This window comes from Phaenicophaeus curvirostris, chromosome 24 (assembly GCF_032191515.1).
Source record: "Phaenicophaeus curvirostris isolate KB17595 chromosome 24, BPBGC_Pcur_1.0, whole genome shotgun sequence".
NCBI lineage: Eukaryota > Metazoa > Chordata > Aves > Cuculiformes > Cuculidae > Phaenicophaeus > Phaenicophaeus curvirostris.
In genome coordinates, this window is record NC_091415.1 from 5,194,089 (window position 1) to 5,217,479 (window position 23,391).

Consider the following 23,391-nt stretch of genomic DNA (forward strand, 5'->3'; position numbering starts at 1 on the left):
CCTTCTCCATTTACACCCATTGCCCCTCATCCTATCACCACAAGCCTTTGTGAACAGTCCCTCCCCAGCTTTCTTGTAGCCCCTTCAGGTTCTGGAAACTGCTCTAAGGTCTCCTCGGAGCCTTCTCTTCTCCAGGCTGAACGACCCCAACTCTCTCAGCCTGGCCTTGTATGGGAGGTGTTCCAGCCCTCGGATCATCTTTGTAGCTTTCTCTGGACTCACTCCAACAGTTCCATCTCCTTCTTACATTGGGGATTCCAGAACTGTCAGTCAGGGAGTTCCAGGTGCCAATAGAAAACACTTTTTGTTTCAGCCTCCCTTGCTGGTTTCTCTCTCTCTCTCTTGTGAGAATCTAGGTTGCACCAGAGAAAGGAAATCCATGAATCTTGGAGCTGCTGGGCAACAGAGGCTGGGAACAGCTTATAAATGTCACCTGCCAGCAGGGATGCTGCGCCAGAGCCCTCCTCATCCTCCTGGAACAAGGCTGGGCTTTTAGATGACCAACTGGAATGTGCCCCAAGGAGAGCAGGAGGGAGATTGTGAAACAGGAAATATGAAAACCTGGAAATACCCACGCAACAGGCCCGAAAAGGTCCCACCAGTCCCCATCAAACCACCTCCTGTTTCTAAATGTGGTGAATATTTAGCTTTGAGTTCCTGAGCAGACGTCAAGCAGGCAGCCACAACTACTGCTGGCAGGAGCGACAGCGCAGCACACCTGAAGCCAGTCGGGAAAACCTCCTCCCCAAAAGCTTATAATGGCAATGGATGGAAAGCTGATGGATCCCGTTCAGCAGCGCCAGGAAGCACGGCACCTCGGCCAGCTGGCAGGTGTTCCGCAGTGACCGACCGCGTTTTAATGCGACAGCAAATAATGTTGATATTAGTCAGAAATGAGGGACTGCAAACATTGTAGAGCAAACACCAACGGCGAGCCGTCCGTCGAAAGGCTGGGCGGAGCGGTGGGGCGTCCTCGCAGAATATTGCTGAATATTCATGGCGAGAGCAGCCTGGGTGGAGATAACGCTGCTCCTCACAGCTGGCAGGAGCGATCTTCCAGCTGGCTCCCCAGTGACACCCCAGGTGACAGGGGGCCCCACCCTGATACCACAGCCCCACCCTGATACCGTCGCTCCCAAGTGGCTCCTGACGGAGCGAAGCGGCTCGCCAAGGGGCTTCGAATCCTGGCCACGGGGAGGCCAGGCAGTAACGGCACTGAAATCGGTGGCTGCCGGAAAGGACACACATTTCCCTCTTTCGACTAGGGTGACTTCCCACAGAAAATCTCATAGAATCATAGAATCACCAGGTTGGAAGAGACCCACCAGATCATCGAGTCCAGCCATTCCCATCAAACACTAAACCATGTCCCTCAGCACCTCGTCCACTCATCCCTTAAACCCCTCCAGGGAAGGGGACTCAACCCCCTCCCTGGGCAGCCTCTGCCAATGCCCAATCACCCTTTCTGTGAAAATTTTTTTCCTAATGTCCAGCCTGAACCTCCCCTGGTGGAGCTTGAGGCCATTCCCTCTCGTCCTGTCCCCTGTCCCTTGGGAGAAGAGCCCAGCTCCCTCCTCTCCACAACCTCCTTTCAGGGAGTTGCAGAGAGCAATGAGGTCTCCCCTCAGCCTCCTCTTCTCCAGGCTAAACACCCCCAGCTCTCTCAGCCGTTCCTCATAAGGCCTCCGACACCTTTGAGGACAGAGCAGAACCACCACTTGCACCAATGTGAAGATCTGTTCAATTAAGAGTTATGTCAGCTCCCAAATAATTAAATAATGAATGAGTGATTCACTTGGGAACATAGCATTCCCATTGCCCAGGCTATGTTGTATTTGTCTGGATCTCGTGCTTATTTTAGTACACATCCCTGTTCGTTTGAAAGGCAGCAACAGAAGGGAGCTAATGGCAGTGCAACTTCAGAAATGAAACAGAAAATCGCGATAGTGGTATTTCTAGGAAGCCAGAACGCTTCCTGCAGGGGCTGGCAGGCGGGGATGCAGCTTGGGCTTCAGCAACAGCTTTGCTGAATGACTGCGAGCAAAACCCGGCTGCATTTTCCCTGTTCTCAGCAGGCTGAAGAGTTGAACAAGAGCCAGCTCCACCTCGGCACTGGGGACACAGCTATCGCCTCGGTGTGCGGGATCCAAGGTCGAAACGGAGCTGCTAGAACTGCACTCCTGCCCTTTGGCCTTCTGTTTGCCAAAGGGGTTGATGCTCCAGTTTTTTTTTTCCTAGCTGAGCTACGTCAGCACCCGAGCAGAATTCATGAGGGCGACTGGATTTCCAGGGTAGGGTTTGAACACGGGGGCAGGGACTAAAATCAGCAGAAACAGGAGGAAGTTTGTCAGATGCTTTGTGGATCTTTACATCAGGAGATATTGTGACATCTCACAGTGATGGGATCACGAGTAAAAGAAAGCAACAGTGGAATTTGAAGCAAGGTGAATTCTGCCCTCAGAAGCAGGAAGACATTCAGAGAGAAACCCGCGCTTCCAGGCAATGCCGCTGCGCCCAGGAAAAGCCCAGGGCACAGTGCAGCGTCCTTCCTGCCCATCTCCTTTGACTCCAAATCAAGAGAAACACAAAGACAGAGCACAAAGCACACAAGTGATTTTCTAACAAGAACCTGTTTGAGCTCTTGGTGTGCAGGGAGCACAGAGCAGCCCAGCTCCAGCGACACGTCCCTGTGGAGGTGAAGCGCAGTGGCTCCTGCTCGGCTTTGTTAGCCCCTGGCGCTCTGTAAGGCTGCGACCGCTCACCCAGGCAAGGCCCTGGTTTGCTGAATCTCTTGGAACATTTCCCATTGGGAGAAAGATTGTATTTAACTTCTCCGTTTTCTGCTTTGAGAGCAAAGCACATTCTTAAAATGATCTCTGCCATAAACAACAGTAGGTGCATAAAAAGAACAAAAAGATCCCTTTTTTCACAAAACCATTTGCTCACAACGCTGGCTGTCAGGTTACGAGAAAAGATCGAACCACACAGAGGGGAAGGAGAGCGTATCATGCGCTCCCGGGATGGTCATCGGAGGAACTCTGTGCTAATCTCCGGATGCTTCTGGTGGGCAAAGGTGGAAGGAGGTAAACTTCTCCCCAGAGGAGAGAGGCAGCTGCACATCTCAGCATGAGTACGAGAGCAGGTCCTGGAACAACTTTCAAAGCAGCAGCCAGAACATATCGCCCCTCACCTGGGCCATCACCAAGGAGCACAAGCCACCTCCTTCTGCCAAGGAACACTGGGGAGCACCTGTCTCCTCTGGCCAGGGCAGGTTGTGTCTCTCCCTGGGTTAAGAATCTTTGGGGAGCGGCGAGGGATGCTGCCTCGGCCCTTCCTGGCCTTAGAAGGGCAACACAAACATTTCTTTTGTCAATTTAATTTCAGAGTAGGCTTTTTGAACAGCACTTCCAGTGCTCCCCTTGCCAGTAGCGCCCCCAGGCTGGTCACCCTCCCAGAGAAGCAAACTGAAAGCCTTAAATCCAAACAACATGTTATTAAAAATAGTTACACCCTGGAGGAGGGGCTGTACACTACCAGTATTTATACATTTCCCATCTTCCTCTACAAGTTGCTAATTTTATTTCCCATCAAATCCCACCTGATTACCTGGTTAACCCATCCTCTGCTGTGGAGCAACAGTTCCAATCCAGCGTAAGGGCCAACTTCTTCATGCAGGTGAGGAAAGTGAGATGAACTCAGAACCCCGACACTGACAAATATTTCAGTTCTGCAGACTCCCTTGCATGTTAAAAATCACAGCCTGCTTCCCCGCAGCATCCACCTCTAGCACTTCAGGTTTCTTTCCCTCCTCTCCCCTCGGCAGCTGACTCTGAGAGCTACTTTTTCCCAGCTGTTCCCTGCCCGCTGCGGAACCACAAGCAGACCCGCCGTGCCAGCAGAGGCTGGCTCCCAGGCAACCAGAATTGCAATCCTTCCACAAATCAAACCCGGGCAGAAGCACATATGAAAAAAGAAGGAACAGAGCTGCATGCAGCACACGGTATCATCTCAGCCCTTAGCTGAGTACAAACGTCTCCAGACCAAGCTCGATTGTGGGAAGGCAGGAGCCCCACCCGGCTGGCAGGGCTGCCCTGACCTCTGCTGGGGAGCTGGGATGCTGCGCAGCATTCCGGCTTTTCCGTCAGAGAAAGCTGCTCAACACAAAACAGCCTCAACCGCCAGCTCTGCGCCAAGGACTGCAGCTCAACTGCACCTTCCAGCAGCAGCCCCCTGCGCAGCGCCAACCACTGCATCATGCTGAGCCAAATCGGGAGCAGAGACAATGCATTTTTGCTCCTTTTAAAGCTCAGCACGCTCCCAGCCTAAGATCATTTAGGGCTGTGTGCGCTTTTTGCCCCAGCTCTTCCTCTCCCGAGACGAGGCTCACACCCCAGCACACAGCTCAGGCCAGAGCTGTTCCAACTCCTACTCAATAGTACAAAGCAGTTGAAGTGCATCAGCTGAAACACTACACCCCAGCAGCCAAGGTGGCCACGCTCTCACCCTTCCATCCCCACCCTCCAGACAGCCTGGAAGTAGTAGAATTTCCTTCCATCACAGCTTTGCCATCACCTCGTCCCCGCCAGTGAAGGAAATTAAACCACAAGGCTGTTCAGTATGATGGGTTTAATCCGAACACACACAACTGAAAACTGATGTAGCTCTTATCTTCTCTCGTATACAGGAAAAAAAGAAAAAGGACCCTTCAGCGGTTTGGGGGGCTTTAACTGCCTTTGAGCCACGCTACGGTTTTACATCCCAAGGGGAACCTTTGTGCAAAGTGTCACATCACCAATCTCAGAACTGACAGATATAAAACACACCATAGCCATTGCTACCAACCCACAGTCAGGATTCAAAACACCCTGCACCTTTGAATCTCCAGCTTGTTTTTCCAAGCATTGTGGAGCTCACATGAGGCAAGCAGACAAGCTTCCCTGAGCTCACCCAGGCCACATCTGTGACCCCAGTATCAGATGCCAGTGACAGAACGCAAGGCCTTGCCCCTCACTATGACACAAGGTGACCTGCAACTCTCCCCGGTGTTAAAGTGGAATGTGGCGAGTGTCCTCGTGCCCTGCACTGCCGAGCACCCTTACTGTGAACAGAGTTGTACCGCAAGACCCAAGTACATATTCCCCAAAGCAATGTACGTAGCAGGTAAATACCAAACAACAAGTTGTAACCAAAACTTTAATCCCAAGGATCTCACAAAAGACATTTTACAAGTGACATGAAAATTCTTGTACAGTAAAGAAATGTTTAATTCTGAACTGTTACAATGTACCATCGCACACACAACCCACCCACTCCAGTGTCAGTTCTGCTGAGTATTTGGTCTATTCAGAGGTTCTGGAATAGAGGGCCATGCAAACAATAGTCTCATGAAGAAGCACTCTAGTCACATGAGGTACAAAATTAACTGACCCTATGGCTAAATGTTATTTCACATAACAAAGCAGCTCAGTTCCAAGTAATGGAATTCGGAACAAGCTCTGCATAAAACAGCAGCTCAGTCATCTCCTTTGCATGCCACTGGCTCCATGTTCCCGACTACTTTGGAGAAGTGTACTAAGAAGCATCTGTGTCCTGTTCTGCACAAACACCATTCACAGCCATGTTTCCGCAATGAGCACGTCTTCATTGCATGCTTTCTCCCAAAGGCTGAATCCCAGCAAAACACACCCCAGCACAAACCCAGAAGCATTCTACCTATGCAAAACACAGCTTACTGTTCAGAGTTCTGTGAGGTGGTACATTGTAAAGTCATTAATATTACAAACAACAATCTGCTTAGAACCATATACAGATTCAGATCTTTACATTTGCAACCTGTTACAAGATACAAGGAACAAAGCAAGTTCAACAGCTAAAACATTTTAAAAATGCACCAAGCTTTATGAAGTTTCAAAACAAAACAAATGTCCTGTACATACTCCTCCTGTCCTCAGCTTTAAGGACTTCCTGTACACAGCTCCTCCTCACAGTCCTATTTCCGCTCATTTGACCTGGAACGACTAAAGAAGAAAAGATGTGTTAGTTCCCAGGTGCCAAGAGCAGTAGATTTTATTTAACCCCCCAGCCCAAACCAGCAGATGACCTGTAAGCCTATAAAAATACCATTGATTTAGCAAGACTGAGTATTTAGGTCTTTGAGGTAACGAACCTTGTAAGACACACTGCCACAGCCTCTTTCAGCATTTCCAACACATGGAAACAATCCTTTTTACAGATTTACTCAAAACTCAAGACTCCTCCTACCTGCGAGACCTGGAAAAGGAACGGGAAGGCTTGTGATTCCTATCCCGTGAGAGTGATCTCTCTCTTCTTCTGTCTCTGGAGAGGGACCTGTTAAAAATTACAGCGCAAGATGATTACAGCAGCAAAACAAAGCTGAACTCACTAGGTTACAAAGCTGTCTGCAGAGTAAGCTACGGTTTTTAGCAGGGAAAACCTGCTGAGGATCATGGAATTGGCCCCTCCTTCAGGTAAGGATAACCGGCCTGAGCCATACAACACAGCTTAGGTTGTGTTGTGAATGGGCACGCATCCCCTTGCAGCAGTTTAAACCTGTTCAGGCTGCCTCTGCTAACACAGCACGTCCACGGATACTCACGCACCCCATACAGGAATGCAGGGCCCCATTCCCTAAGAACACAAAAATTGCCTAAGAGCTCTGGAAGCTTCACAGCCCCTAAGATAACGCTGCCCACCACCACTGCGTCATCATCAACTAACACTGCAGTGTGCGACAACAGATGTTCGCCGTGTTTCATCATCTGTACTTGCGACTCACAGCACGTGGAAGAAAGCAGCACACAGACACAAGCTTAAAAATTGGCAGGAGCCTAGGACAGCTCGAAGTAATTACTCCCATTTTGATTAACCTTCAGCTGACAACCCTGCAATCTCTTAAGAGCTGTGTAAATATATTCACTCAAGGCAAACAGTATGACAGAACCAAACCCCCTTCTCCCTCTTACCCAATTAAAACACGCCCTGGAGTCAATTAACGCAAACAGCCCAAATTGCTCACTTCTTTTTCACCCCATCCTGAACAAAGCAGTCCAGGCTGTCATTAATTCATGCATACCTGCTGCGGCTGCGAGAAAAGCTTCTCCTTCGCGGCGATCTAGAATCAGAAGAAGAAACGTGAGGCTTTTTATCAATTCTTTTAGCATTAATGGGGTGAGGCATTTCCCAACTTGTCAAACTCACTGTTGGGCCAAGAATAACTGGCATCCACCATCCAGTAAAAGGCATGGAAAGATTAGGCAGTAAAACAAAGCTCAGTGTGAACAGCACGTTTCCAACCACGAATTCACTTTAACTAAGAATGCTTCATAGCAGAGTTGTCCAAAGCAACACTTTCCATTTCAACTAAATCCACTGCCCAGAACATCACACCAAAGTCCCACAAGTGGTTCCAAAAAAAAAAAAAAAAGAAAAATAGCACAGACCAAATGTTTTGGAACCCATGCAAGCCAAAAAGGTCCATGACAAGAGTAAGAGATACCAAGTGGAAAAAAGTGAAAATGCGCTCAGTGTAAATATTGATAATGCCATTAAGTGCTACATTAGAATTGCATATTTGTGATTGTCATTTTTAATGCCAGAGTGTGTTTAGACTATTTTCTTAAAAAATAAAAAATAACCTTAGCTCGGCCCAATTCATCCCAAAAAGTAACTGTTTTAAGTTTTGAAAACTGTTAGTAAAACCATTTAAAGGTGATAGGACTTTTCTGGCAATGAAAAGCTAAGTTTGTTAGAGCTTTATTAACAATTTAGTTCGGCATCTCACATGCAAATACACTGTTTTCTACGTTATTGAGTGTAAGAGCTTCCATATCACCCTTAAAAGTTTTCTCAAGCAACAAATGTACGTTACCACTCAATTATGCACAGCCAGCCTTTGATTGAGAAAAGTAATTACTTATAAGCCGCTTACTCCTTATTTTAACCAGCAGTAAACTGTATAAGCAGGAAAAACTTACTAGTTTTTGGTTTCAACAAGCTAGAAATGGTGAGGTGAGGCTGCCGGACTGACTGCCAAGAAGAATTTGCTGAAAAGGTTTTGCCAGATGTTGCGTTGTATTTAGTTGGTTGGCGAAGGGGGTGTTGTGGATTTTTCCTGCTTTTTTGTTAGCCGAAGGCTGCTGCTGTAGTTGTTGTGAAGACATTTGGTAAATAAACAGCTGAGCTGATTGGCCGGGAATGTGTGGGCGGTCGAGGTGGCTGCTGCCGATTTGGTTAAGGTTGGAGAGAAGGCTGAGAGAAAACAGCATGCTCGGGAACCAAAGGGCGGTGCAACCTGACGAGTGGCCATGCCTGGGTCATGTGAAACGACACCAGCCAAGCTGCATGGGGCGCGCTGGTCACATGACGCTGAAAGGGCTAGTTGGCTGGCTAATGCAGACTCAGAGGGTGGTGAGAAGAGACATGATGGTGACTCTGCAACGGGTTCATTTTTATTAATAGATGGACCAAAAAGCATAAAAAAAATGAAAAACAAGCCATCAGTACAACCATCAGCCAACAAATACTCCTAACGTGTTATTTCTCAACAGCAAAAGGGTAAGCTTGAACTCCTGACCTGGGAGGACTTCACTCACCTGCAACAGGTAAGTTCAGTCCTGCAAAAACCACGCTGCAGACTTAAACCGCCAGACCAGCTAGTCTGGGTGCAAGAACGAGTCAGTTACTAAAAATCCTGCTACATCTTAGAGCTGGTTTCAAATTTCAAGTGACAGGATCATCACACGATGTCTTAATTCCAATCTAAGACTAAGGTGCAGAGACTCTAGATGTTCAGAGCAACTGTTAATTGATCTATCGTTAAACAACTGCCTACCTGGAAAGTATTTAAACAGAGTGGAGAAACACATCTGTATGGAAATGCTAAGCTGCTGTATGTCATGTTTTGCCATTATGGAATAAAGGAAAGGAACAGCCTATGCCGAAGTATGGGGAAGAAAGGGAAAGTGTGACTAGAAGATGAGCAGATTTTAGAAGGAAGGAGGGAAGTCCAGGGCTGAGGGCACTGACTACCAACTTGCACAGTCACCTAAGGACAAAAGCCAACATTCAACACTTCACCTCGGTTTTGTGGGGTTTGGGGTCTTTTTTAGCATTTGCCATCTCCAAATTGCGGTCAGATAGATGAACGTTATCCATCAACATGCTTTTAAAACACCTGCTTCTAGGATGCTAAATGATAACAGTGTCAACAACTCTACAAGTGTACTTCAACCTCAGGTACCTGCGACGAGGAGGAGGACTTCTTCTGCGATAGTCATCTCGAGGACGCCTGCCCCAGGATGGAGGTGGGCCACGGTTCCGACTCCGTTTCTCACCATTGGAGAGCTCCACTCGGACACGACACCCACAGAGGGTTCTGGGAAAAGAGACGGACACCGGTTAGCACGTCCAGGGGGACAAGTCTGCATACAGCGGAAAACCTACAGAACGAAGAGAGGGAAAAAGAATAAGCAAAGGGAAAAGGGAAAATATGTTCCACGTATACATATTAGTCAAAGTACACAGTATCTGGAGTCTGGATATCAGACTCCAGCATGACAGACAAAAGGTCTGGCCCCTTCTGAAAGCCCACAGTAGGACACTCTGATCAGATTTGCCTCTTTACTCTAAGACCATCTGAATTTAACTAATATGTACCAAGAGGCCTAAGTCATGTCTAACTTGGGAGCCCAACTCTAACATGGAAAATTAACTGTCCCAATGCTATTCCCACACTATAAAGGCTACTCTTATGCCACTGTACCAGTAAGAGTTGCCTAACAAGTATATCAAGCCCTTGCTTCTGCCAGTTGAAGCTTCCCAATTTAAACTGTATTGCTACCCACAATTTCTCTTATTTTCACCAATCACACAAGAAGCAGAAGTGACAGGACAAGGGGGAATGGCTTCAAATTGTAAGGCAGGAGACTTAGATCAGACCTTACAAAGAAATTCTTCACAGTGAGGGTGGGAAGGCCCTGGAACAGGTTGCCCAGAGCAGTGGTAGCTGCCCCATCCCTGGAGGTGTTCAAGGCCAGGTTGGATGGGGCTTGGAGCCCCTGATCCAGTGGGAGGTGTCCCTGCCCATGGCAGGGGCTTTGAACTCGACAATCTTTGAGGCCCTTTCCAACCTGAACAATCTATGATTCTACGGTTTTACCTTCCATCTAGCTCTCTCACTGCATCAGCTGCATCTCGTGGATCTTCAAACTCTACGAAGGCAAAACCAGGAGGATTCCTCGCCACCCACACGCTGCGCAGTGGTCCATAGTAGCCAAAAGCTCGCTCTAATTCAGTTTTGTTGCCATTGTTTCCAAGGTTACCCACGTAAACCTTGCAGTCCAGCGGACAAGAGTCACGATGCATTCCTAGAACAAAAAATTAAAAGCTGATGTATATTTACCACACTGCAAACATTCATCCATTTACAAGGAAGTGATTGGTGGGATGCTTTTCCCAGAAACCCCAACAGTGATACAATCCGGCATTACAGAAACATTAACCTGTGTGGAAGGGGTCGAGTGAGTGTTCAAAATCCAACACAAAAGCTAGCTGCTATATCGTTACCCCGATTAACACTTGCTAACATGCGAGTCCAAGTCTGAAATGGAAAATGCTATTCCTGCACTAAGAAAGACTTCATACCACTGTACAAGTAAAAACTGCCTAACAGACACATCAAGTCCTTGCTTTTGCCAGCTGAAGCTTCCCAGTTTAAATTGTATTGCTACCCACAATTTCTCTTATTTTCACCCATCAAGCAAGAAGCAGAAGTGATAGGACAATGGGGAACGGCTTTAAATTGGAGGGGGAAACATTTAGCTTAGACATTAGGAATTCTTCACTACTTCAAGGAATTTGGGTTACTTTTATGTTCCACAGCTTTTAAGGGGAGCGTTTCTCGGCGTCCCCGTCCCCATTGTTCTCGGGGCGGGATGCGGAGGGGGAGAAGCAGCGCCATCTCGGGCCGAGGCAGGGCGAGACTGGCGGCCCAATGACACCAAAAATGCCGAAAAATAAACTCTGTAAGACTAGTTTTGGAGTTTTAGAAAGCAGGAACCTTTTAATCAGGCCATGACAACATTGATATCCATCGTGTGCAGCGAGGCAAGAGCTGGGGACAGGGTATATTTCCCACACACCAACACGTATAAGTTTGCCCAAAAATATTATGCATATTCACCTTCCAAGGATTATTTTAATGTTATTATGAACTTCACAACAGTCAAACCTCTCCCTAATTTGAAGCTGGCTCCAGCTCTGACTGACCCTGCATTTGATATGGGGAAAAATCTACTAACGGAGATGATTAGAAAAAAAATCCACATGCTCAGCACAGATCATACTGAACAGAAGACGTTACGTCTACAAAACCCCCACCATTTTAAAACACACGCTATAAAAAAACGTGCTATCAGAGGGTGATTCTGTCCAACTTTCAAAAAAGCAGCTAAATGGTTGAAGTTTAGCTTAGATGAGAACGGTATTATAAAATATAGCAACTGCTTTTTGTATCACAGAAACAGCTTTAAACTGGAAGGGCACAGACTTGGATTAGGCATCAGCAAAAAATTCTTCGCTCCTTCAGGGAGTTTGGGTTACTCGTAAGGCCCACGGCTTAGCAAGGGCGCCTCTCCCCGCGCTGCCCATTGTTCTCGGGGCGGGAGAAGCAGCGCCATCTCCGGCCGGCCCCGCGGCGCTCGGGAACCCTCGAGACCGACTGTGTCCGAGGGCCCATCGCTGCCCCAAGGCGGGCGAAGATATAGCCCCGCCACTCCACGAAGGAACAGCGGCTTCCCAGGCTCCCCGTGCCCCCCCACCCCGCCGCCCTTCGGCCGCCGCGGCCTCGGCGCTACAAAATGGCGGCCGCTCTTTGTCCGCCGCCCCCGGGCCGCGCCGCTTCCACCCGCCCCGGAGCGCGGCCGCCGCCTCCCCGCGCCCTCCGAAGTGAAGCTCCTCACCGATGCTAAAAGGGAGGGTGCGCGAAGGGCGCCCGCGCTAAATTCGTAGCCGACCCGACCCTCCAACGAGACTCCGTCACCGCTTTTCCTCACTGGACAAAATGGCGGAGGCCGCCTACCCGCCCGCCTTTATATAGGGGCAGCGGCGCCCCCACGTGACACCGCGCGACGGCCAATCAGAGGGCGCCGTTCCCTGTGATTGACAACTCGCTTAGTCCCGCCTCTTCCCCCACGAGCGGCGCGCGCGCTTTCTGTTACACCCCCCCCCCCCCCCAACCCCAGCCCCGGTAGAGGCTCCCGCCTCGCCCTCAAACGCTTAAGGATCATCCAGTTACACCCCCTGCCACGGGCAGGGGCATGTCCCATTAGATCAGGCTGCCCAAGGCCCATCCAACCCGGCCTTCAACACCTCCAGGGATGGGGCAGCCACAATTTCCCTAGGCAGCCTGTTCCAGGTACTCCCCACCCTCATCATGAAGAAATTCTCCTTGTGTCTAGTCTAAATCTGCCCCTCTCCAGTTTATACCCACTGCCCCTTGTCCTATCACCACAAGCCCTTGCGAACAGCCCTTCCTCAGCTTTCTTGTAGTCTCTGCATGGGAGGTGCTCCTGCCCTCAGATCATCTTTGTGGCCCAATAATCATCCGGCCATAATCCTCTTTCTGTTTGCTTTTGGCGTTATAAAGAAACTGACTGTGGCTTCATAGAATCAGGAAACGGTTTGGCTTGGAAGGGATCTCAAAGCCCATCCAGTTCCACCCCTGTCCTGGGCAGGGACACCTCCGACTTGATCTGGTTGCTCCAAGCCCCATCCAAGCTGGCCTTGAACCCCTCCAGGGATGGGGCAGCCACCACTGCTCTGGGCAACCTGGGCCAGGGCCTCACCACCCTCATCGTGAAGAATTTCTTTGTAAGGTCTAGTCTAAATCCCCCCTCCAATTTAAAGCCATTTGACTATGTCCTATCACTCCATGCCCTTGTAAAACGTCCTTCCCCAGGTTTCTTGTAGCTCCCTTCAAGGTACTGGGATGTTGCTCTAAGGTCTCTCTAGAGCCTTCTCCAGGCTGAACAACCCAAACAGTCTCAGCCTGCCCTCATAGCAGAAGTGCTTCAGCCCTCAGATCATCTTCGCAGCCCGTATAGCCCACATAACTGTGACAAAAGGCAGAGGTCAGAACAGAGGCAGCTGCATTCTGCCAAAATCCCAGCCTATCTCCACAGCTGGTTTAGGGGATGCCCCAATGCAGCCACATAGCACTTCAGTTATTCAGAGGTCAGCATTTTGATTGTCCTCCAGAAGATGACACCCTAAACCAGCTCTGAGCATCACCATGTGTGCATACATCAGTGCATATAGGAAAGCTGCCTCATGTGACACCCCTTTCTTCCTCATTCCAAGTGTATAAGGCGGTGTATGAAAAAACCCTGCTGCATTGCAGCTGTCTTGTTTTTGCAGTAAGAAAGTGCCATTCGTGTCCAATGTTTACAAGATGTACAGAACTTGCACTTTATCAGATCTTCATAAAAGGAAGGAGACAACATCGACCTTGCAAACAAGCAGATCTACTTCAAACAGGTGGGCCAAGACTGGATTCAAAGGCACCGATGCCTGCACATTGCAGTGGAACACAGTTATCTGTTTTATAACGTGGCCAGACCAGAATCCATGAAGGCACCAACGTAAGTGAAGCGTTGTAAACTGCTGTTATGGTTCCTGAGATTTACATCCCACAAGAAAATCATAGAATAGTTTGGGTTGGAAGGGATATCAAAGCCCATCCAGTTCCAACCCCCCTGCCACAGGCAGGGACGCCTCCCACCGGGTCAGGTTGCTCCATGCCCCATCCAACCTGCCCTTGAACACCTCCAGGGATGGGGCAGCCACAACTTCCCTGGGCAACCTGTTCCAGTGTCTCACCACTCTCATGGTGAAGAAATTCCTCCTTTTGTCTAGTCTAAATCTGCCCGTCTCCAGTTTATCCCCATTGCCCCTCATCCTATCCCCACAAGCCTTTGTGAACAGTCCCTCCCCAGCTTTCCTGGAGCGCCTTTAAGTACTAGAAGGTCGCTATAAGGTCTCTTCCAAGCCTTCTCTTCTCCAGGCTGAACAGCCCCAACTCCTATTCTAGCCATTTTGGTTTGGAAGAAACCTCAGCCATGTGAGCCAGATAGAAGGGATACTTTAGGAGACAGACAGTATTTACTGAACAATACTATCAGCGATAGGATCTCTTAGAGCTGCTCCTCAAGCAAACCTAGACAACATTAGCAAAAATACATCTTTGCTGGCACGATTCCATCTGCAGAAAGGTCTTTTGCTAGGAACTGATCTGCAGGGACAGCATTTCCTTCAGTCGGAAAGTTGACTGCAGTCACCCTTCAGCCAGTGGCTTGTGACCTTCTGGTAGATTCAACCCATTTTCACATCCTGCCAGGAGACTAATCTCAATGAAAGCTATTTTCCGAAGAAAGTGACTTACACTTTGCTGATCTTTAGATAGATTACAACCAGCCTGCATAAGCTTATTCCTGCCATGACTGCTTTTCTGTTTACAAGGTACGAATCCTTGTATTTTATTCCTACATGTTTAAAATGTATAAATCTGTGCACTGTGAAAGCTTTTAGCTGTGCCTCAGACCTTAAGAAAGCGAAACAAGAGACTGTGATTTATACATCACAGACCTGAACTGAGACACACTCGGTGCCCACAGCAGGGGCACAGCATGCCCAGGATTGAAGCACTTAGAGATTATTTAGCAAGAAGTCTGTTTACTTCAATAACATGCCATCTGAAAACTCAGTTCCTCAGCCTTCATCCATATCTTCCCAGGTGTGAGCCTCCTGCCGCTGGTGGGGTCCCTGAGCCCTGTGGGCACGGTGTTGGTCACAGTCTCTGCTCCTGTGCTAGAAGCCCCAAGACCTTCAGGGTGGCACTGAAGCTCCACAAAACCAGGACGCTATAAACCAGGAATCCAGATCAGGTTTTGTCCAATTCAGTCCTTTAAGAAATACTTTCTTGGTCCTACAGACATCAGTGACTGGGCTCCCCTCCGGCCAAAAGCTGTCCAGTCTAGGGACAGGACCTCTGGTTCCTGGGCAACCTCAGGCAGGATTTAGGCTACTCCTGACCTGTTCTCCACTGGCAGGGGCAGACCTGCTCCTTCTCAGCCCTGGGAGCCTCTCCATCATGTTTTTGCTCAGCCCAGGCTCTCAGCAGCCCTCTCCAGGCTCGCTGCAGCACTGTCACACCAGAGGGGAGCTCATACAGGGCATTACAGAAGCAGCACAAGAGACCAGAGGCTTTGTCACAGCTTCACCTGAATTTGTTTTGCATGCAGAAAACATTCCATCTGGAGACTGGGAAGGAAAAAGAGTCAGTCCCCTGCTTGGCTCCAGGCAGGTTTTGCAGGGACGATACTGTGTTCAGAGAGCTGTGATGCTCAGGCACTTCTGTAAATGTGGCTTGAAATCAGAAAATGGAAAATTAGAACAATGAGCCTGACTCACTGCTGTTTAACTTCAATTTTAATCTCCTGGAAGATGGGAGTTCTCCCTGGGATTTCTGCGTGGCAGAAGACTGTCCACCCCCCCAGCAACAGGAGGGTGATACAGCAGAGATGTAAGCACTCAGACCCAGGAGAAACCTGGAGCCTGCTCTCTAGGAGCTGAATTTCATGCCCTTTAAGTGGTCATGGAGGCCATGCTGGTGGTTGCCCTATGGGGCTGCCTGACGTGCGTGTGGTGGGGCACAGCTTTCCGCAGCCTCCGGATCTGCTGCCAGGTGTCATTTCCTCTTCGCGCTCAGGAGGCCACGAAGGGAGAGCAGCCGCTGTTAGCAACTGCCTCCCACCAGCCCAGGGGAACTGCGCTCATGGTCCAAGTGTGGTCAAGCAGTTTCCTCTCAGCTGGGCGGTGGCCGCCGTCCCACATGCGCATCAAGCAGCTCCTGCGAGTTTTACTCCATCTTTTTTTTCAAATGATAGGAAAAAACAAGGTAGATTTTTACATTAGAGAAGCACAAAGCCTTCTGCAACCCCTGCTCCTGTTACTGGCGAAAAACAAACAAAAAAACCAGCACGTTCCCCAGATCTTTCTGTCATAGAATCATAGAATGGTTTGGGTTGTAAGGCACCTCAAAGCCCACCCAGTTCCAACCCCCCTGGATCAGGTTGCTTCAAGCTCCATCCAACCTGGCCTTGAACCCCTCCAGGGATGGGGCAGCCACCACTGCTCTGGGCAACCTGTCCCAGGGCCTCCCCACCCTCATCGTGAAGAATTTCTTCCTAATATCTAATCTAAATCTTCCCCCTTCCAATTTAAAGCCATTCCCCTCATCCTGCCACTACCTGCCCTTGTAAAAAGTCCCTCCCCAACTTCTCCCAGCCCCTTCAAGTACTGGAAGCTGCTCTGAAGCCCACCCGGATCAGGGGTCTCTTGATGCAGTCCAGCCTTTGCCTGATGAAGTATTCAAATCCCAGGCTAGAGGAACCCCTTTGCCCTAAGGAGGCTATTTGCTTTGTACATTTGCTTTGTTTTCTGTTCCCTTCCCCCATTCCTTCTTCCCCCTCAACTGGGCCTCCGGGCTTTCTCTTTCCTTTTTCTTTCATGCTCTGCAGCCCATATTCCTTCCTCCCCCACCTGGCTCCCTGGGGAAGAGGACTGGCAAGCAAAACAAAAGAATCGCTCCCTGGGAAACCTTAATTTGCCCAGCCCTCCTCACTCAAACACTCCCACTGAAAAAGGTGATGGAACAGCAAAAGTACCCTCTATCACCAAGTCCTGCCTTAAAACCAGGAAAAGCCAGAGGGCAGGGAGGGAAGGCTTTGAAGCCACAGTTAAAAACCTTTGATGACTTCAGGTGTGTTTGGAAGGAGGCCCCTCTCCCCCAACCAGGCAACCAAACTCCGATCAGCTGGGTTTGCTGGTTGCTCCCCTGGCAAAACGGGCTCCTAGCGTGTTCTACGCAGTTTGGGGCTTTGGCAGAGATGAATCCACACCAGCTAAAAATATCACCTGGTGATGCTCTTTGTATAATTCCTCCTTGCGAAATTAGGAACGTTCCCATCAGAGTTCAAATTGTTAACGACTGTGTGTGCGGCTGCAGTATAGGCTGAGATTTGTTTTATGTTTTCTTTAGGAATCTTGCAAACTGTGGAAATCAATCCCTGCGAGCATCTCTTCCCTGCCATGCTCCAAATCTTTACGCCGGCTGCTTCTCAAAGATGTATCCTAACTTTGGTGTAGCCTGTCCTCGCACACGCCTCTCAGGGAGGTGTTAAAAAGTCACATCCAAGGTTATGTTGACTTCCTCTAAGTCCCTGGGTGGAAATATCCAGTGGAAGAGCGTGGCCATGGCAATGTGGTTTGACCATTACGGAATGCCTCAAGCACCCACTTACTAATCCCATGTCAGCGTCTCTGGCCTGCCTGCGGTCACTCAAATTAATACAAGATTAATTCTTCCATCGGAGATGCCGGTAACTGCATTTAATGAAAACCCGTTGTATAATGGAGGCTCAAAAAGTTCAAGGATGACTTAGAGCAGATGTTTTGGACATGGCGTTGGCCAACGTTTATTAGTCCTTGAAGGTGTAGCTAAGAAACCTCAGCTTCACAGGTAGATAATTCAGTGTAACTGCTGCCCTGGAAACCAAGCTGTGAAGCACGCCCCAGTTTTACCAACATTTAACAAATGTCATCTTTAATTGGCAATACACTTTGCTGTCTTTAATGAGTGACTCTCCTTAACAATTGGGACTCACGTAATGAAATCAGGAATGCTTACGTGATCACTCTGAAATAGCGGGGCTCCGAATAAGCTGTCATGAAGAATAAACCAAAAAGAATTTGATGATAGAAGCTGCGAGAACAGATGAGGTTCTGTGAGCTCTGCTAATAGGACCTGTCTCCACTTGGATAATGTGTCTGCATCCACCTGCGGGCAGGTTTAATGGGAAGGTACGTCTATATCTGTGTGAAAGGAATTGGTACCTTCTGATTGACACCAAGCAAACTATCTCTTCAATCTTTCCAGGGAGTTTCTCCTTGGAGATGACAAATGCATTCACTTCCTTTCACTTTGAGATATAGTAATCGGTCCTGTTGAACAGACCTATGTTTCAGCCTAATGGTCCAGCCACATCCTGAACATTCAAATTCTGTTGAAACCACCTGGTTAGAGGCTGCAAAGCGAGTACCAAACCTTGCACGGCACCCCATAGGGTTGCAAAGTGTAGCAGATTTGGGCTTTTTGCCTGAGCTACTACTTGTGTTTCACTGTTTAGTCAGGTTCTGCAGTTCCCAAGATTTAAACCAAACGTGCCTGCGGTACAATCAATGGATTTATTTGAAATTTGTACTGAACATGTACTGAACATTTGTACTGAGCAGTGCAGGGTTAGGTTGGACATGAGGAGAAGGTTCTTCCCCCAGTGGAACCGCTCCCAGGGAAGCAGTCACGATGCCGAGGCTGACGATATTCCAGAAGCGTTTGGCCAATGCCAAATTTTGGGGTTGTCCTATGCAGGGACAGGAGTTGAACTTGATGATCTTTGTGGGTCCCTTCCAACTCAGGACACTGTGTGATTAATTCTCGTGGGAGCTTAGCAGCTGCTCAGTTAGATTTTCTCTGAGTAGCTGCTCCGTTGTGCTGATTGTGTGCTGATAGCTGGTGTTGCAGTTCACCAGGATTGTTGATATAGATTCTTCTTACACAGAATTAGTGTCCTAGATGTGAGGACAGCAAAAGAGGGAGATCTCTTTTGTATACAAGAGATATTTTTCTGGATCAACCCTTGAACAACAGGTTTGAACATCCCTTTTCCATCATCTCGGGGCACAGGAACACTGTGCTAGAATAAAGAAGTTCTCACAGAACAGGAGAGACAGCAAAGTGATAACAAACTCTCCGCAAACTCCTTAGTCACAGCTGAACGGAACATTTCAGAATCCAAGATTTATTATCGCTGGAGAGAGCGAGCTGTCTCATTTCACTGACATCGGAGGAAAGGTCTTAGTCACAAAGCGCTGTGGAATCACTCCTATTGTTTCTGTGGTTTCTGGGCAGGTATAAAAGAAGGCGAAAGGCACTCGGTGCAACTGGAACATCACAACAGGACTGACAAGGAGAGGGACCTGTGCAGATCAGAACTTCACCGTGATCTCTACAAGATCATCAGTAAGTATGTAATGGCACTTTTGTAACCGGGAAGTGCTTTTTAGTTAGTTCATTGTTTACTGCTCATCAGGATAGGGAAGTATATCTTAGCCATTATGCCTGAGCAGGAGTTTTATATTAGCATAACCTAAAATACCATACAGCATGTACATATCTACATATTTTTGTGAATGGATCTGTATTTAATACAGAAATATATTCAAATTGAAACTAATACCTATTTGTTCTTTCCTGTCTAGTTTAACTTGAACATATTGTCCAAGGAAATGACTCACAAATTAGTGGAGTAGGCTGATTAAGAACAAGACTAATTTTTACAATGAAAGGTATAATTTGCCTTTCTATCCAGTCATTAACCATTCAGTATTCAAGATAACATATAGAAAAGTCATCTGAGGAGATGCTGAGCTTTTTATTAACACAAATTGCTTCTGCATAAACTAAGTGTTTCTTCAAAAAATGAGTTACAGGTGAACGCACCTTTACATTTTCTTACAGAAAAACTTCAATGCTGCAACTTCTGTTTTGTTGTCTGTTCAGGTTTTGATGTAACAATAAATACAGGATTTGCTAGTTGATAACTAACGGGACAGGCTGGGCCAATCCTAAAGGCAGCGTACTGCCAGGAGGGTCCAAACTGCAGAAATCCTGGTGATAAACCTGGCATACAGGAGCAGTGGAGATGAAAAGATGGGTTGATAGAGGCACATCAGTGCTAGGAGCACATATAGAACTGAATGCACTTATAACTTGGCTGAAAATAATCATGACTCGATTACCTTTTCCAGCTGTCCCTTCCCTAAGCCAGAAAACCACTTATTTCAGAAAAGAAATCCCCTGTCAGCCTAATATCATCCTTGTGCACTGGCAGGTTTGGCTCTTGGCACTTGCACTGGGAAAGGCTGTATTGTTAAAGATCCAGATCCTGGGGCTGTGCCCACCTTTTAACTTGATCTGTGTGGTCCAGTCTCAAACTCCTGCTGAGTTTTGCGGCAGGTTTCTTAGGCAGTGATCCTGATCCATTTAAAGTCAGCTGAGTTTTTATCAGTAAGGTCAGTTCTAAATGAAACAATCTCCTGTGCATGCAGGTGCTCCAGAGTAGGAAGCAATATATTGAGAGGCAATAGGGGGAAAAGAGATATAGGGCTCTTGGCAAGGAAATGTGGAAATGTACTATTTCACCTTTCACTGGGGATGCTACACATCCCCACGCTGGTGTTCTGGGAGGTCTGGGATGATATCCTGTAGTACAGTGCTCCACTTTGACCAGCGTCTAAAGGCTGAAATTCTTTTTGTCAGGTGAAAGACAGAAGAGAGAAAGAAAAATTACTGATTCTACTGTCAGCTTGTTGGCCCGTGGAGCACAAAGAAAATGGTCCTGCCCCAGAGATCTCTGCAGATGGTTGCATTTTTGGCGATTCTTCTTTTTGCCTGTTTTGCAATGTGTCAAGACATTGAAAAGTAAGTAATATCATCCTTTTACTTAATGCTTTGATTTAGCGGGCTGCATTCTCCACTGCTGTCATTTACTTCAGGGGATGGTGGAAGGAAAATTTTGCACACTTGATAGGACAACATTTTACATTGTCCTCCATGCAGTATAAAATCAGATCGGTTGCATTTTTAGGTGCATAATCTGTACCACATTTCAGCTGATGCTCTTAAACACAGCACAGCAAACCATATCAGGAGCTTCAACACAAGCCATGGAAATGGCACACACTAAAATTCCATATTTAGGTTCCCATTCAGATCCAGATCTGCAGTGGGAGTCTGTAGCTGCAGTCAGCTGTTACCTGAACAGCCTGAAATGCAGAAATATTTGCATCCCAGAATTAGCCTGCCTTCCCCAACCATATTTGGCTCAAAATTTTTGATATATCTGAAGAAAATATGGATCTGTTTTCATTTCATGGGCACGACTGATTTCAGCTGAATAACTGCTGATGCAGAGCTCTGGAAGGAAACAAACAACAATCCCAGCAATCCCATCACACTAATGTCACGGAAAAGGGGTTTAACCTGTCAAGGTAACTGTATACCTTTTGGGAATGGCAGTGTTTCAGATTCCCATCCTCTGGGATGCCTCAGTGGCTGCCAGAACCATCCTGCGTGGGAGCACTCAGCACCACAGGGCTGCCTTCCACATCCCAGGAAGGGATCAGACCAATGCTCCCGCCTCAGGGAAACATCCCAGGCAGATGAATACAAATCGCTTTACACAGGAACTTAGATCCAGCTGTGCTTGGTTCCTAACCCACTTTTTTTTTTTCCCATTGCAGCAGAAGGGCAGTGACGGAACATCAGCTCATGCACGACAAAGGGAGGGCGTTCCAAGGGCTGAAGCGCCTGATGTGGCTCCAGAACGCCCTAGGCAGTGTGCACACAGCCAGCAGCAGGGATGTTTCGTTCTCAGATGCCACGTGGGATTCGCAGAAGAGCCAAGAACCCTCAGATCTCTCCAACAGCATCCACAGAGATGACACTTCAAGCCTGATGAAGCAGCTGATGGAACTGATAGGAAAAGAGCAGGGCTCGCCCTCGTTAAAGCAGCTGGATTTGCTGTGGTATGACAAGACCCCAAAGGGTTACTGGAACCCACAAGACCTTTTCGACCTCCTTCAAATCAAGGAGCTGAGCAGCAAGAGCAGTCCCAGCACCCAGCCACAGAACTCTTCCCACTAGTCTCCATCCAGCTCGGTCTCTCCATTGCTTCAGACACACAAAGTTGTAAGGAACAGCTCTAGCACAAAGGGGAACCATAGATCAAACCCATGCCTTTTTTCTCCATTAATTGCTCCTAGCTATTGAGTAAAGCCCACAAAGACCTCTCCCTGGCAGGCAGCCCTAGTGCTGGGATTGTGAGATGGGGGCGCTTCTCCCTTCCCACAGGAGGGTCCTCCCTGTCTGTCACCGACACCTGAAGGTGCTGGTAGCTCTTGTAACCCTTGCAGCCCACATCTAGCTGCAGTTGGGTTTGTTCACCTGCACATCTGCAGCCTCACGGCACAACCTGAAGAGGCAGTTGCTTTTTCCTACAGATTCCCTTCCATTTCACACCCGCCTCCGGTTGTGCCCTGCTCTACAGCAGCAATGACTGTCCCTACATTTTAGGTTTGTTTTTTCTGCTTCTCCAGCATATCTTAAGCCTCCCATCTCTCAGGTTTTCCACGGGGACAGAAGCTGGCAGTGATCCCCACCCTCCCAGCCAGAGCCCTCTACAATTCTTGTTCTGCTGCTGGGAGAGGTGAGAATCGGCTCCCAGAGGCCCTACTTGAGCCTTTTGTTTCGTGCATCAGATTTTTACTGGCCTCATCCCACTAGCTGGGTCTCCTGAAGGAGGAAGCACAGGATTTTGCTGTTCCCCTTTCACATCAAACTGACTGGCTCTGTTTGGGAGAGCCAGGGCCCAGTTTAATTGGAAAACGAGCCTTTCAGAAACTAAATCTGTCACCTGTGTCACATGTTTCCATCATGTAGGAACCATACACGCTGGTTCAGATCCTGAAATTCCTCTGTTGCCGCTATGCATGTGCCAAAGCTGTTTGTGTAATTAACCCCACAAACTCCTTGATGTTGTTGTTAATAAAAACCTTTCTCACCCTCTGCATTACGTTTGCCTTTTTTTTTTTTTTGTAGAAATGTAAATAAATGAAGCAAACCTCACTTTTGCCAAGATCTCCACACATGTGGGACAAGCATGGAATCACAGTTCCATTCCTCAGAGCTCTCTGTGGAAGCTCCACCTCAAATCCTGGAGTTGGTTTTGGTCCCTTCACTGTGAGGACATCGACATCCTGGAGCCCCCATCCCTGGAGGGTTTGACAGGGAGGTGATGGAGTCACCATCTCTGGAGGGTTTGACAGGGGGGTGGTGGAGCCCCCATCCCTGGAGGGGTTTGACAGGGAGGTGATGGAGTCACCATCCCTGGAGGGGTTTGACAGGGAGGTGATGGAGCCCCCATCCCTGGAGGGGTTTGACAGGGAGGTGATGGAGCCCCCATCCCTGGAGGGTTTGACAGGGAGGTGATGGAGTCACCATCCCTGGATGGGTTTGACAGGGAGGTGATGGAGCCCCCATCCCTGGAGGGGTTTGACAGGGAGGTGATGGAGTCACCATCTCTGGAGGGTTTGACAGGGGGGTGGTGGAGCCCCCATCCCTGCAGGGGTCAGACAGGGGGGTGGGGCCAAAGTGCTCTGTGGGCTGAGCCAATGGGTGTGGTCGGGATAAATGGG

General features: G+C 48.4%; 2 protein-coding genes and 1 long non-coding RNA gene across 3 annotated transcripts in view; 2 read left to right on the forward strand and 1 right to left on the reverse strand.

The window, feature by feature from the left end:
• Positions 1-5,179: 5,179 nt before the first annotated feature.
• SRSF3 (serine and arginine rich splicing factor 3) lies at positions 5,180-12,086 on the reverse strand. The gene is made up of 6 exons (XM_069875812.1): positions 11,979-12,086; positions 10,178-10,385; positions 9,260-9,394; positions 7,094-7,132; positions 6,262-6,348; positions 5,180-6,017 (listed from the first exon to the last, which is right to left on the reverse strand). Exons 2-6 carry the CDS (start codon positions 10,381-10,383, stop codon positions 5,990-5,992), a joined length of 495 nt encoding a protein of 164 aa, XP_069731913.1. The 5' UTR covers positions 10,384-10,385; positions 11,979-12,086; the 3' UTR covers positions 5,180-5,989.
• A 4,081-nt stretch (positions 12,087-16,167) lies between these two features.
• Positions 16,168-23,391, forward strand: part of LOC138730536 (uncharacterized) — a 31,079-nt gene continuing 23,855 nt past the window's right edge. Inside the window, exon 1 of the long non-coding RNA XR_011339041.1 lies at positions 16,168-16,340. This is a non-coding gene — a long non-coding RNA (uncharacterized lncRNA). The remainder of the gene's footprint in view (positions 16,341-23,391) is intronic.
• Positions 16,612-21,973, forward strand: LOC138730528 (parathyroid hormone 4-like). The gene is made up of 4 exons (XM_069875813.1): positions 16,612-16,721; positions 19,046-19,156; positions 20,456-20,617; positions 21,439-21,973. Exons 3-4 carry the CDS (start codon positions 20,529-20,531, stop codon positions 21,839-21,841), a joined length of 492 nt encoding a protein of 163 aa, XP_069731914.1. The 5' UTR covers positions 16,612-16,721; positions 19,046-19,156; positions 20,456-20,528; the 3' UTR covers positions 21,842-21,973.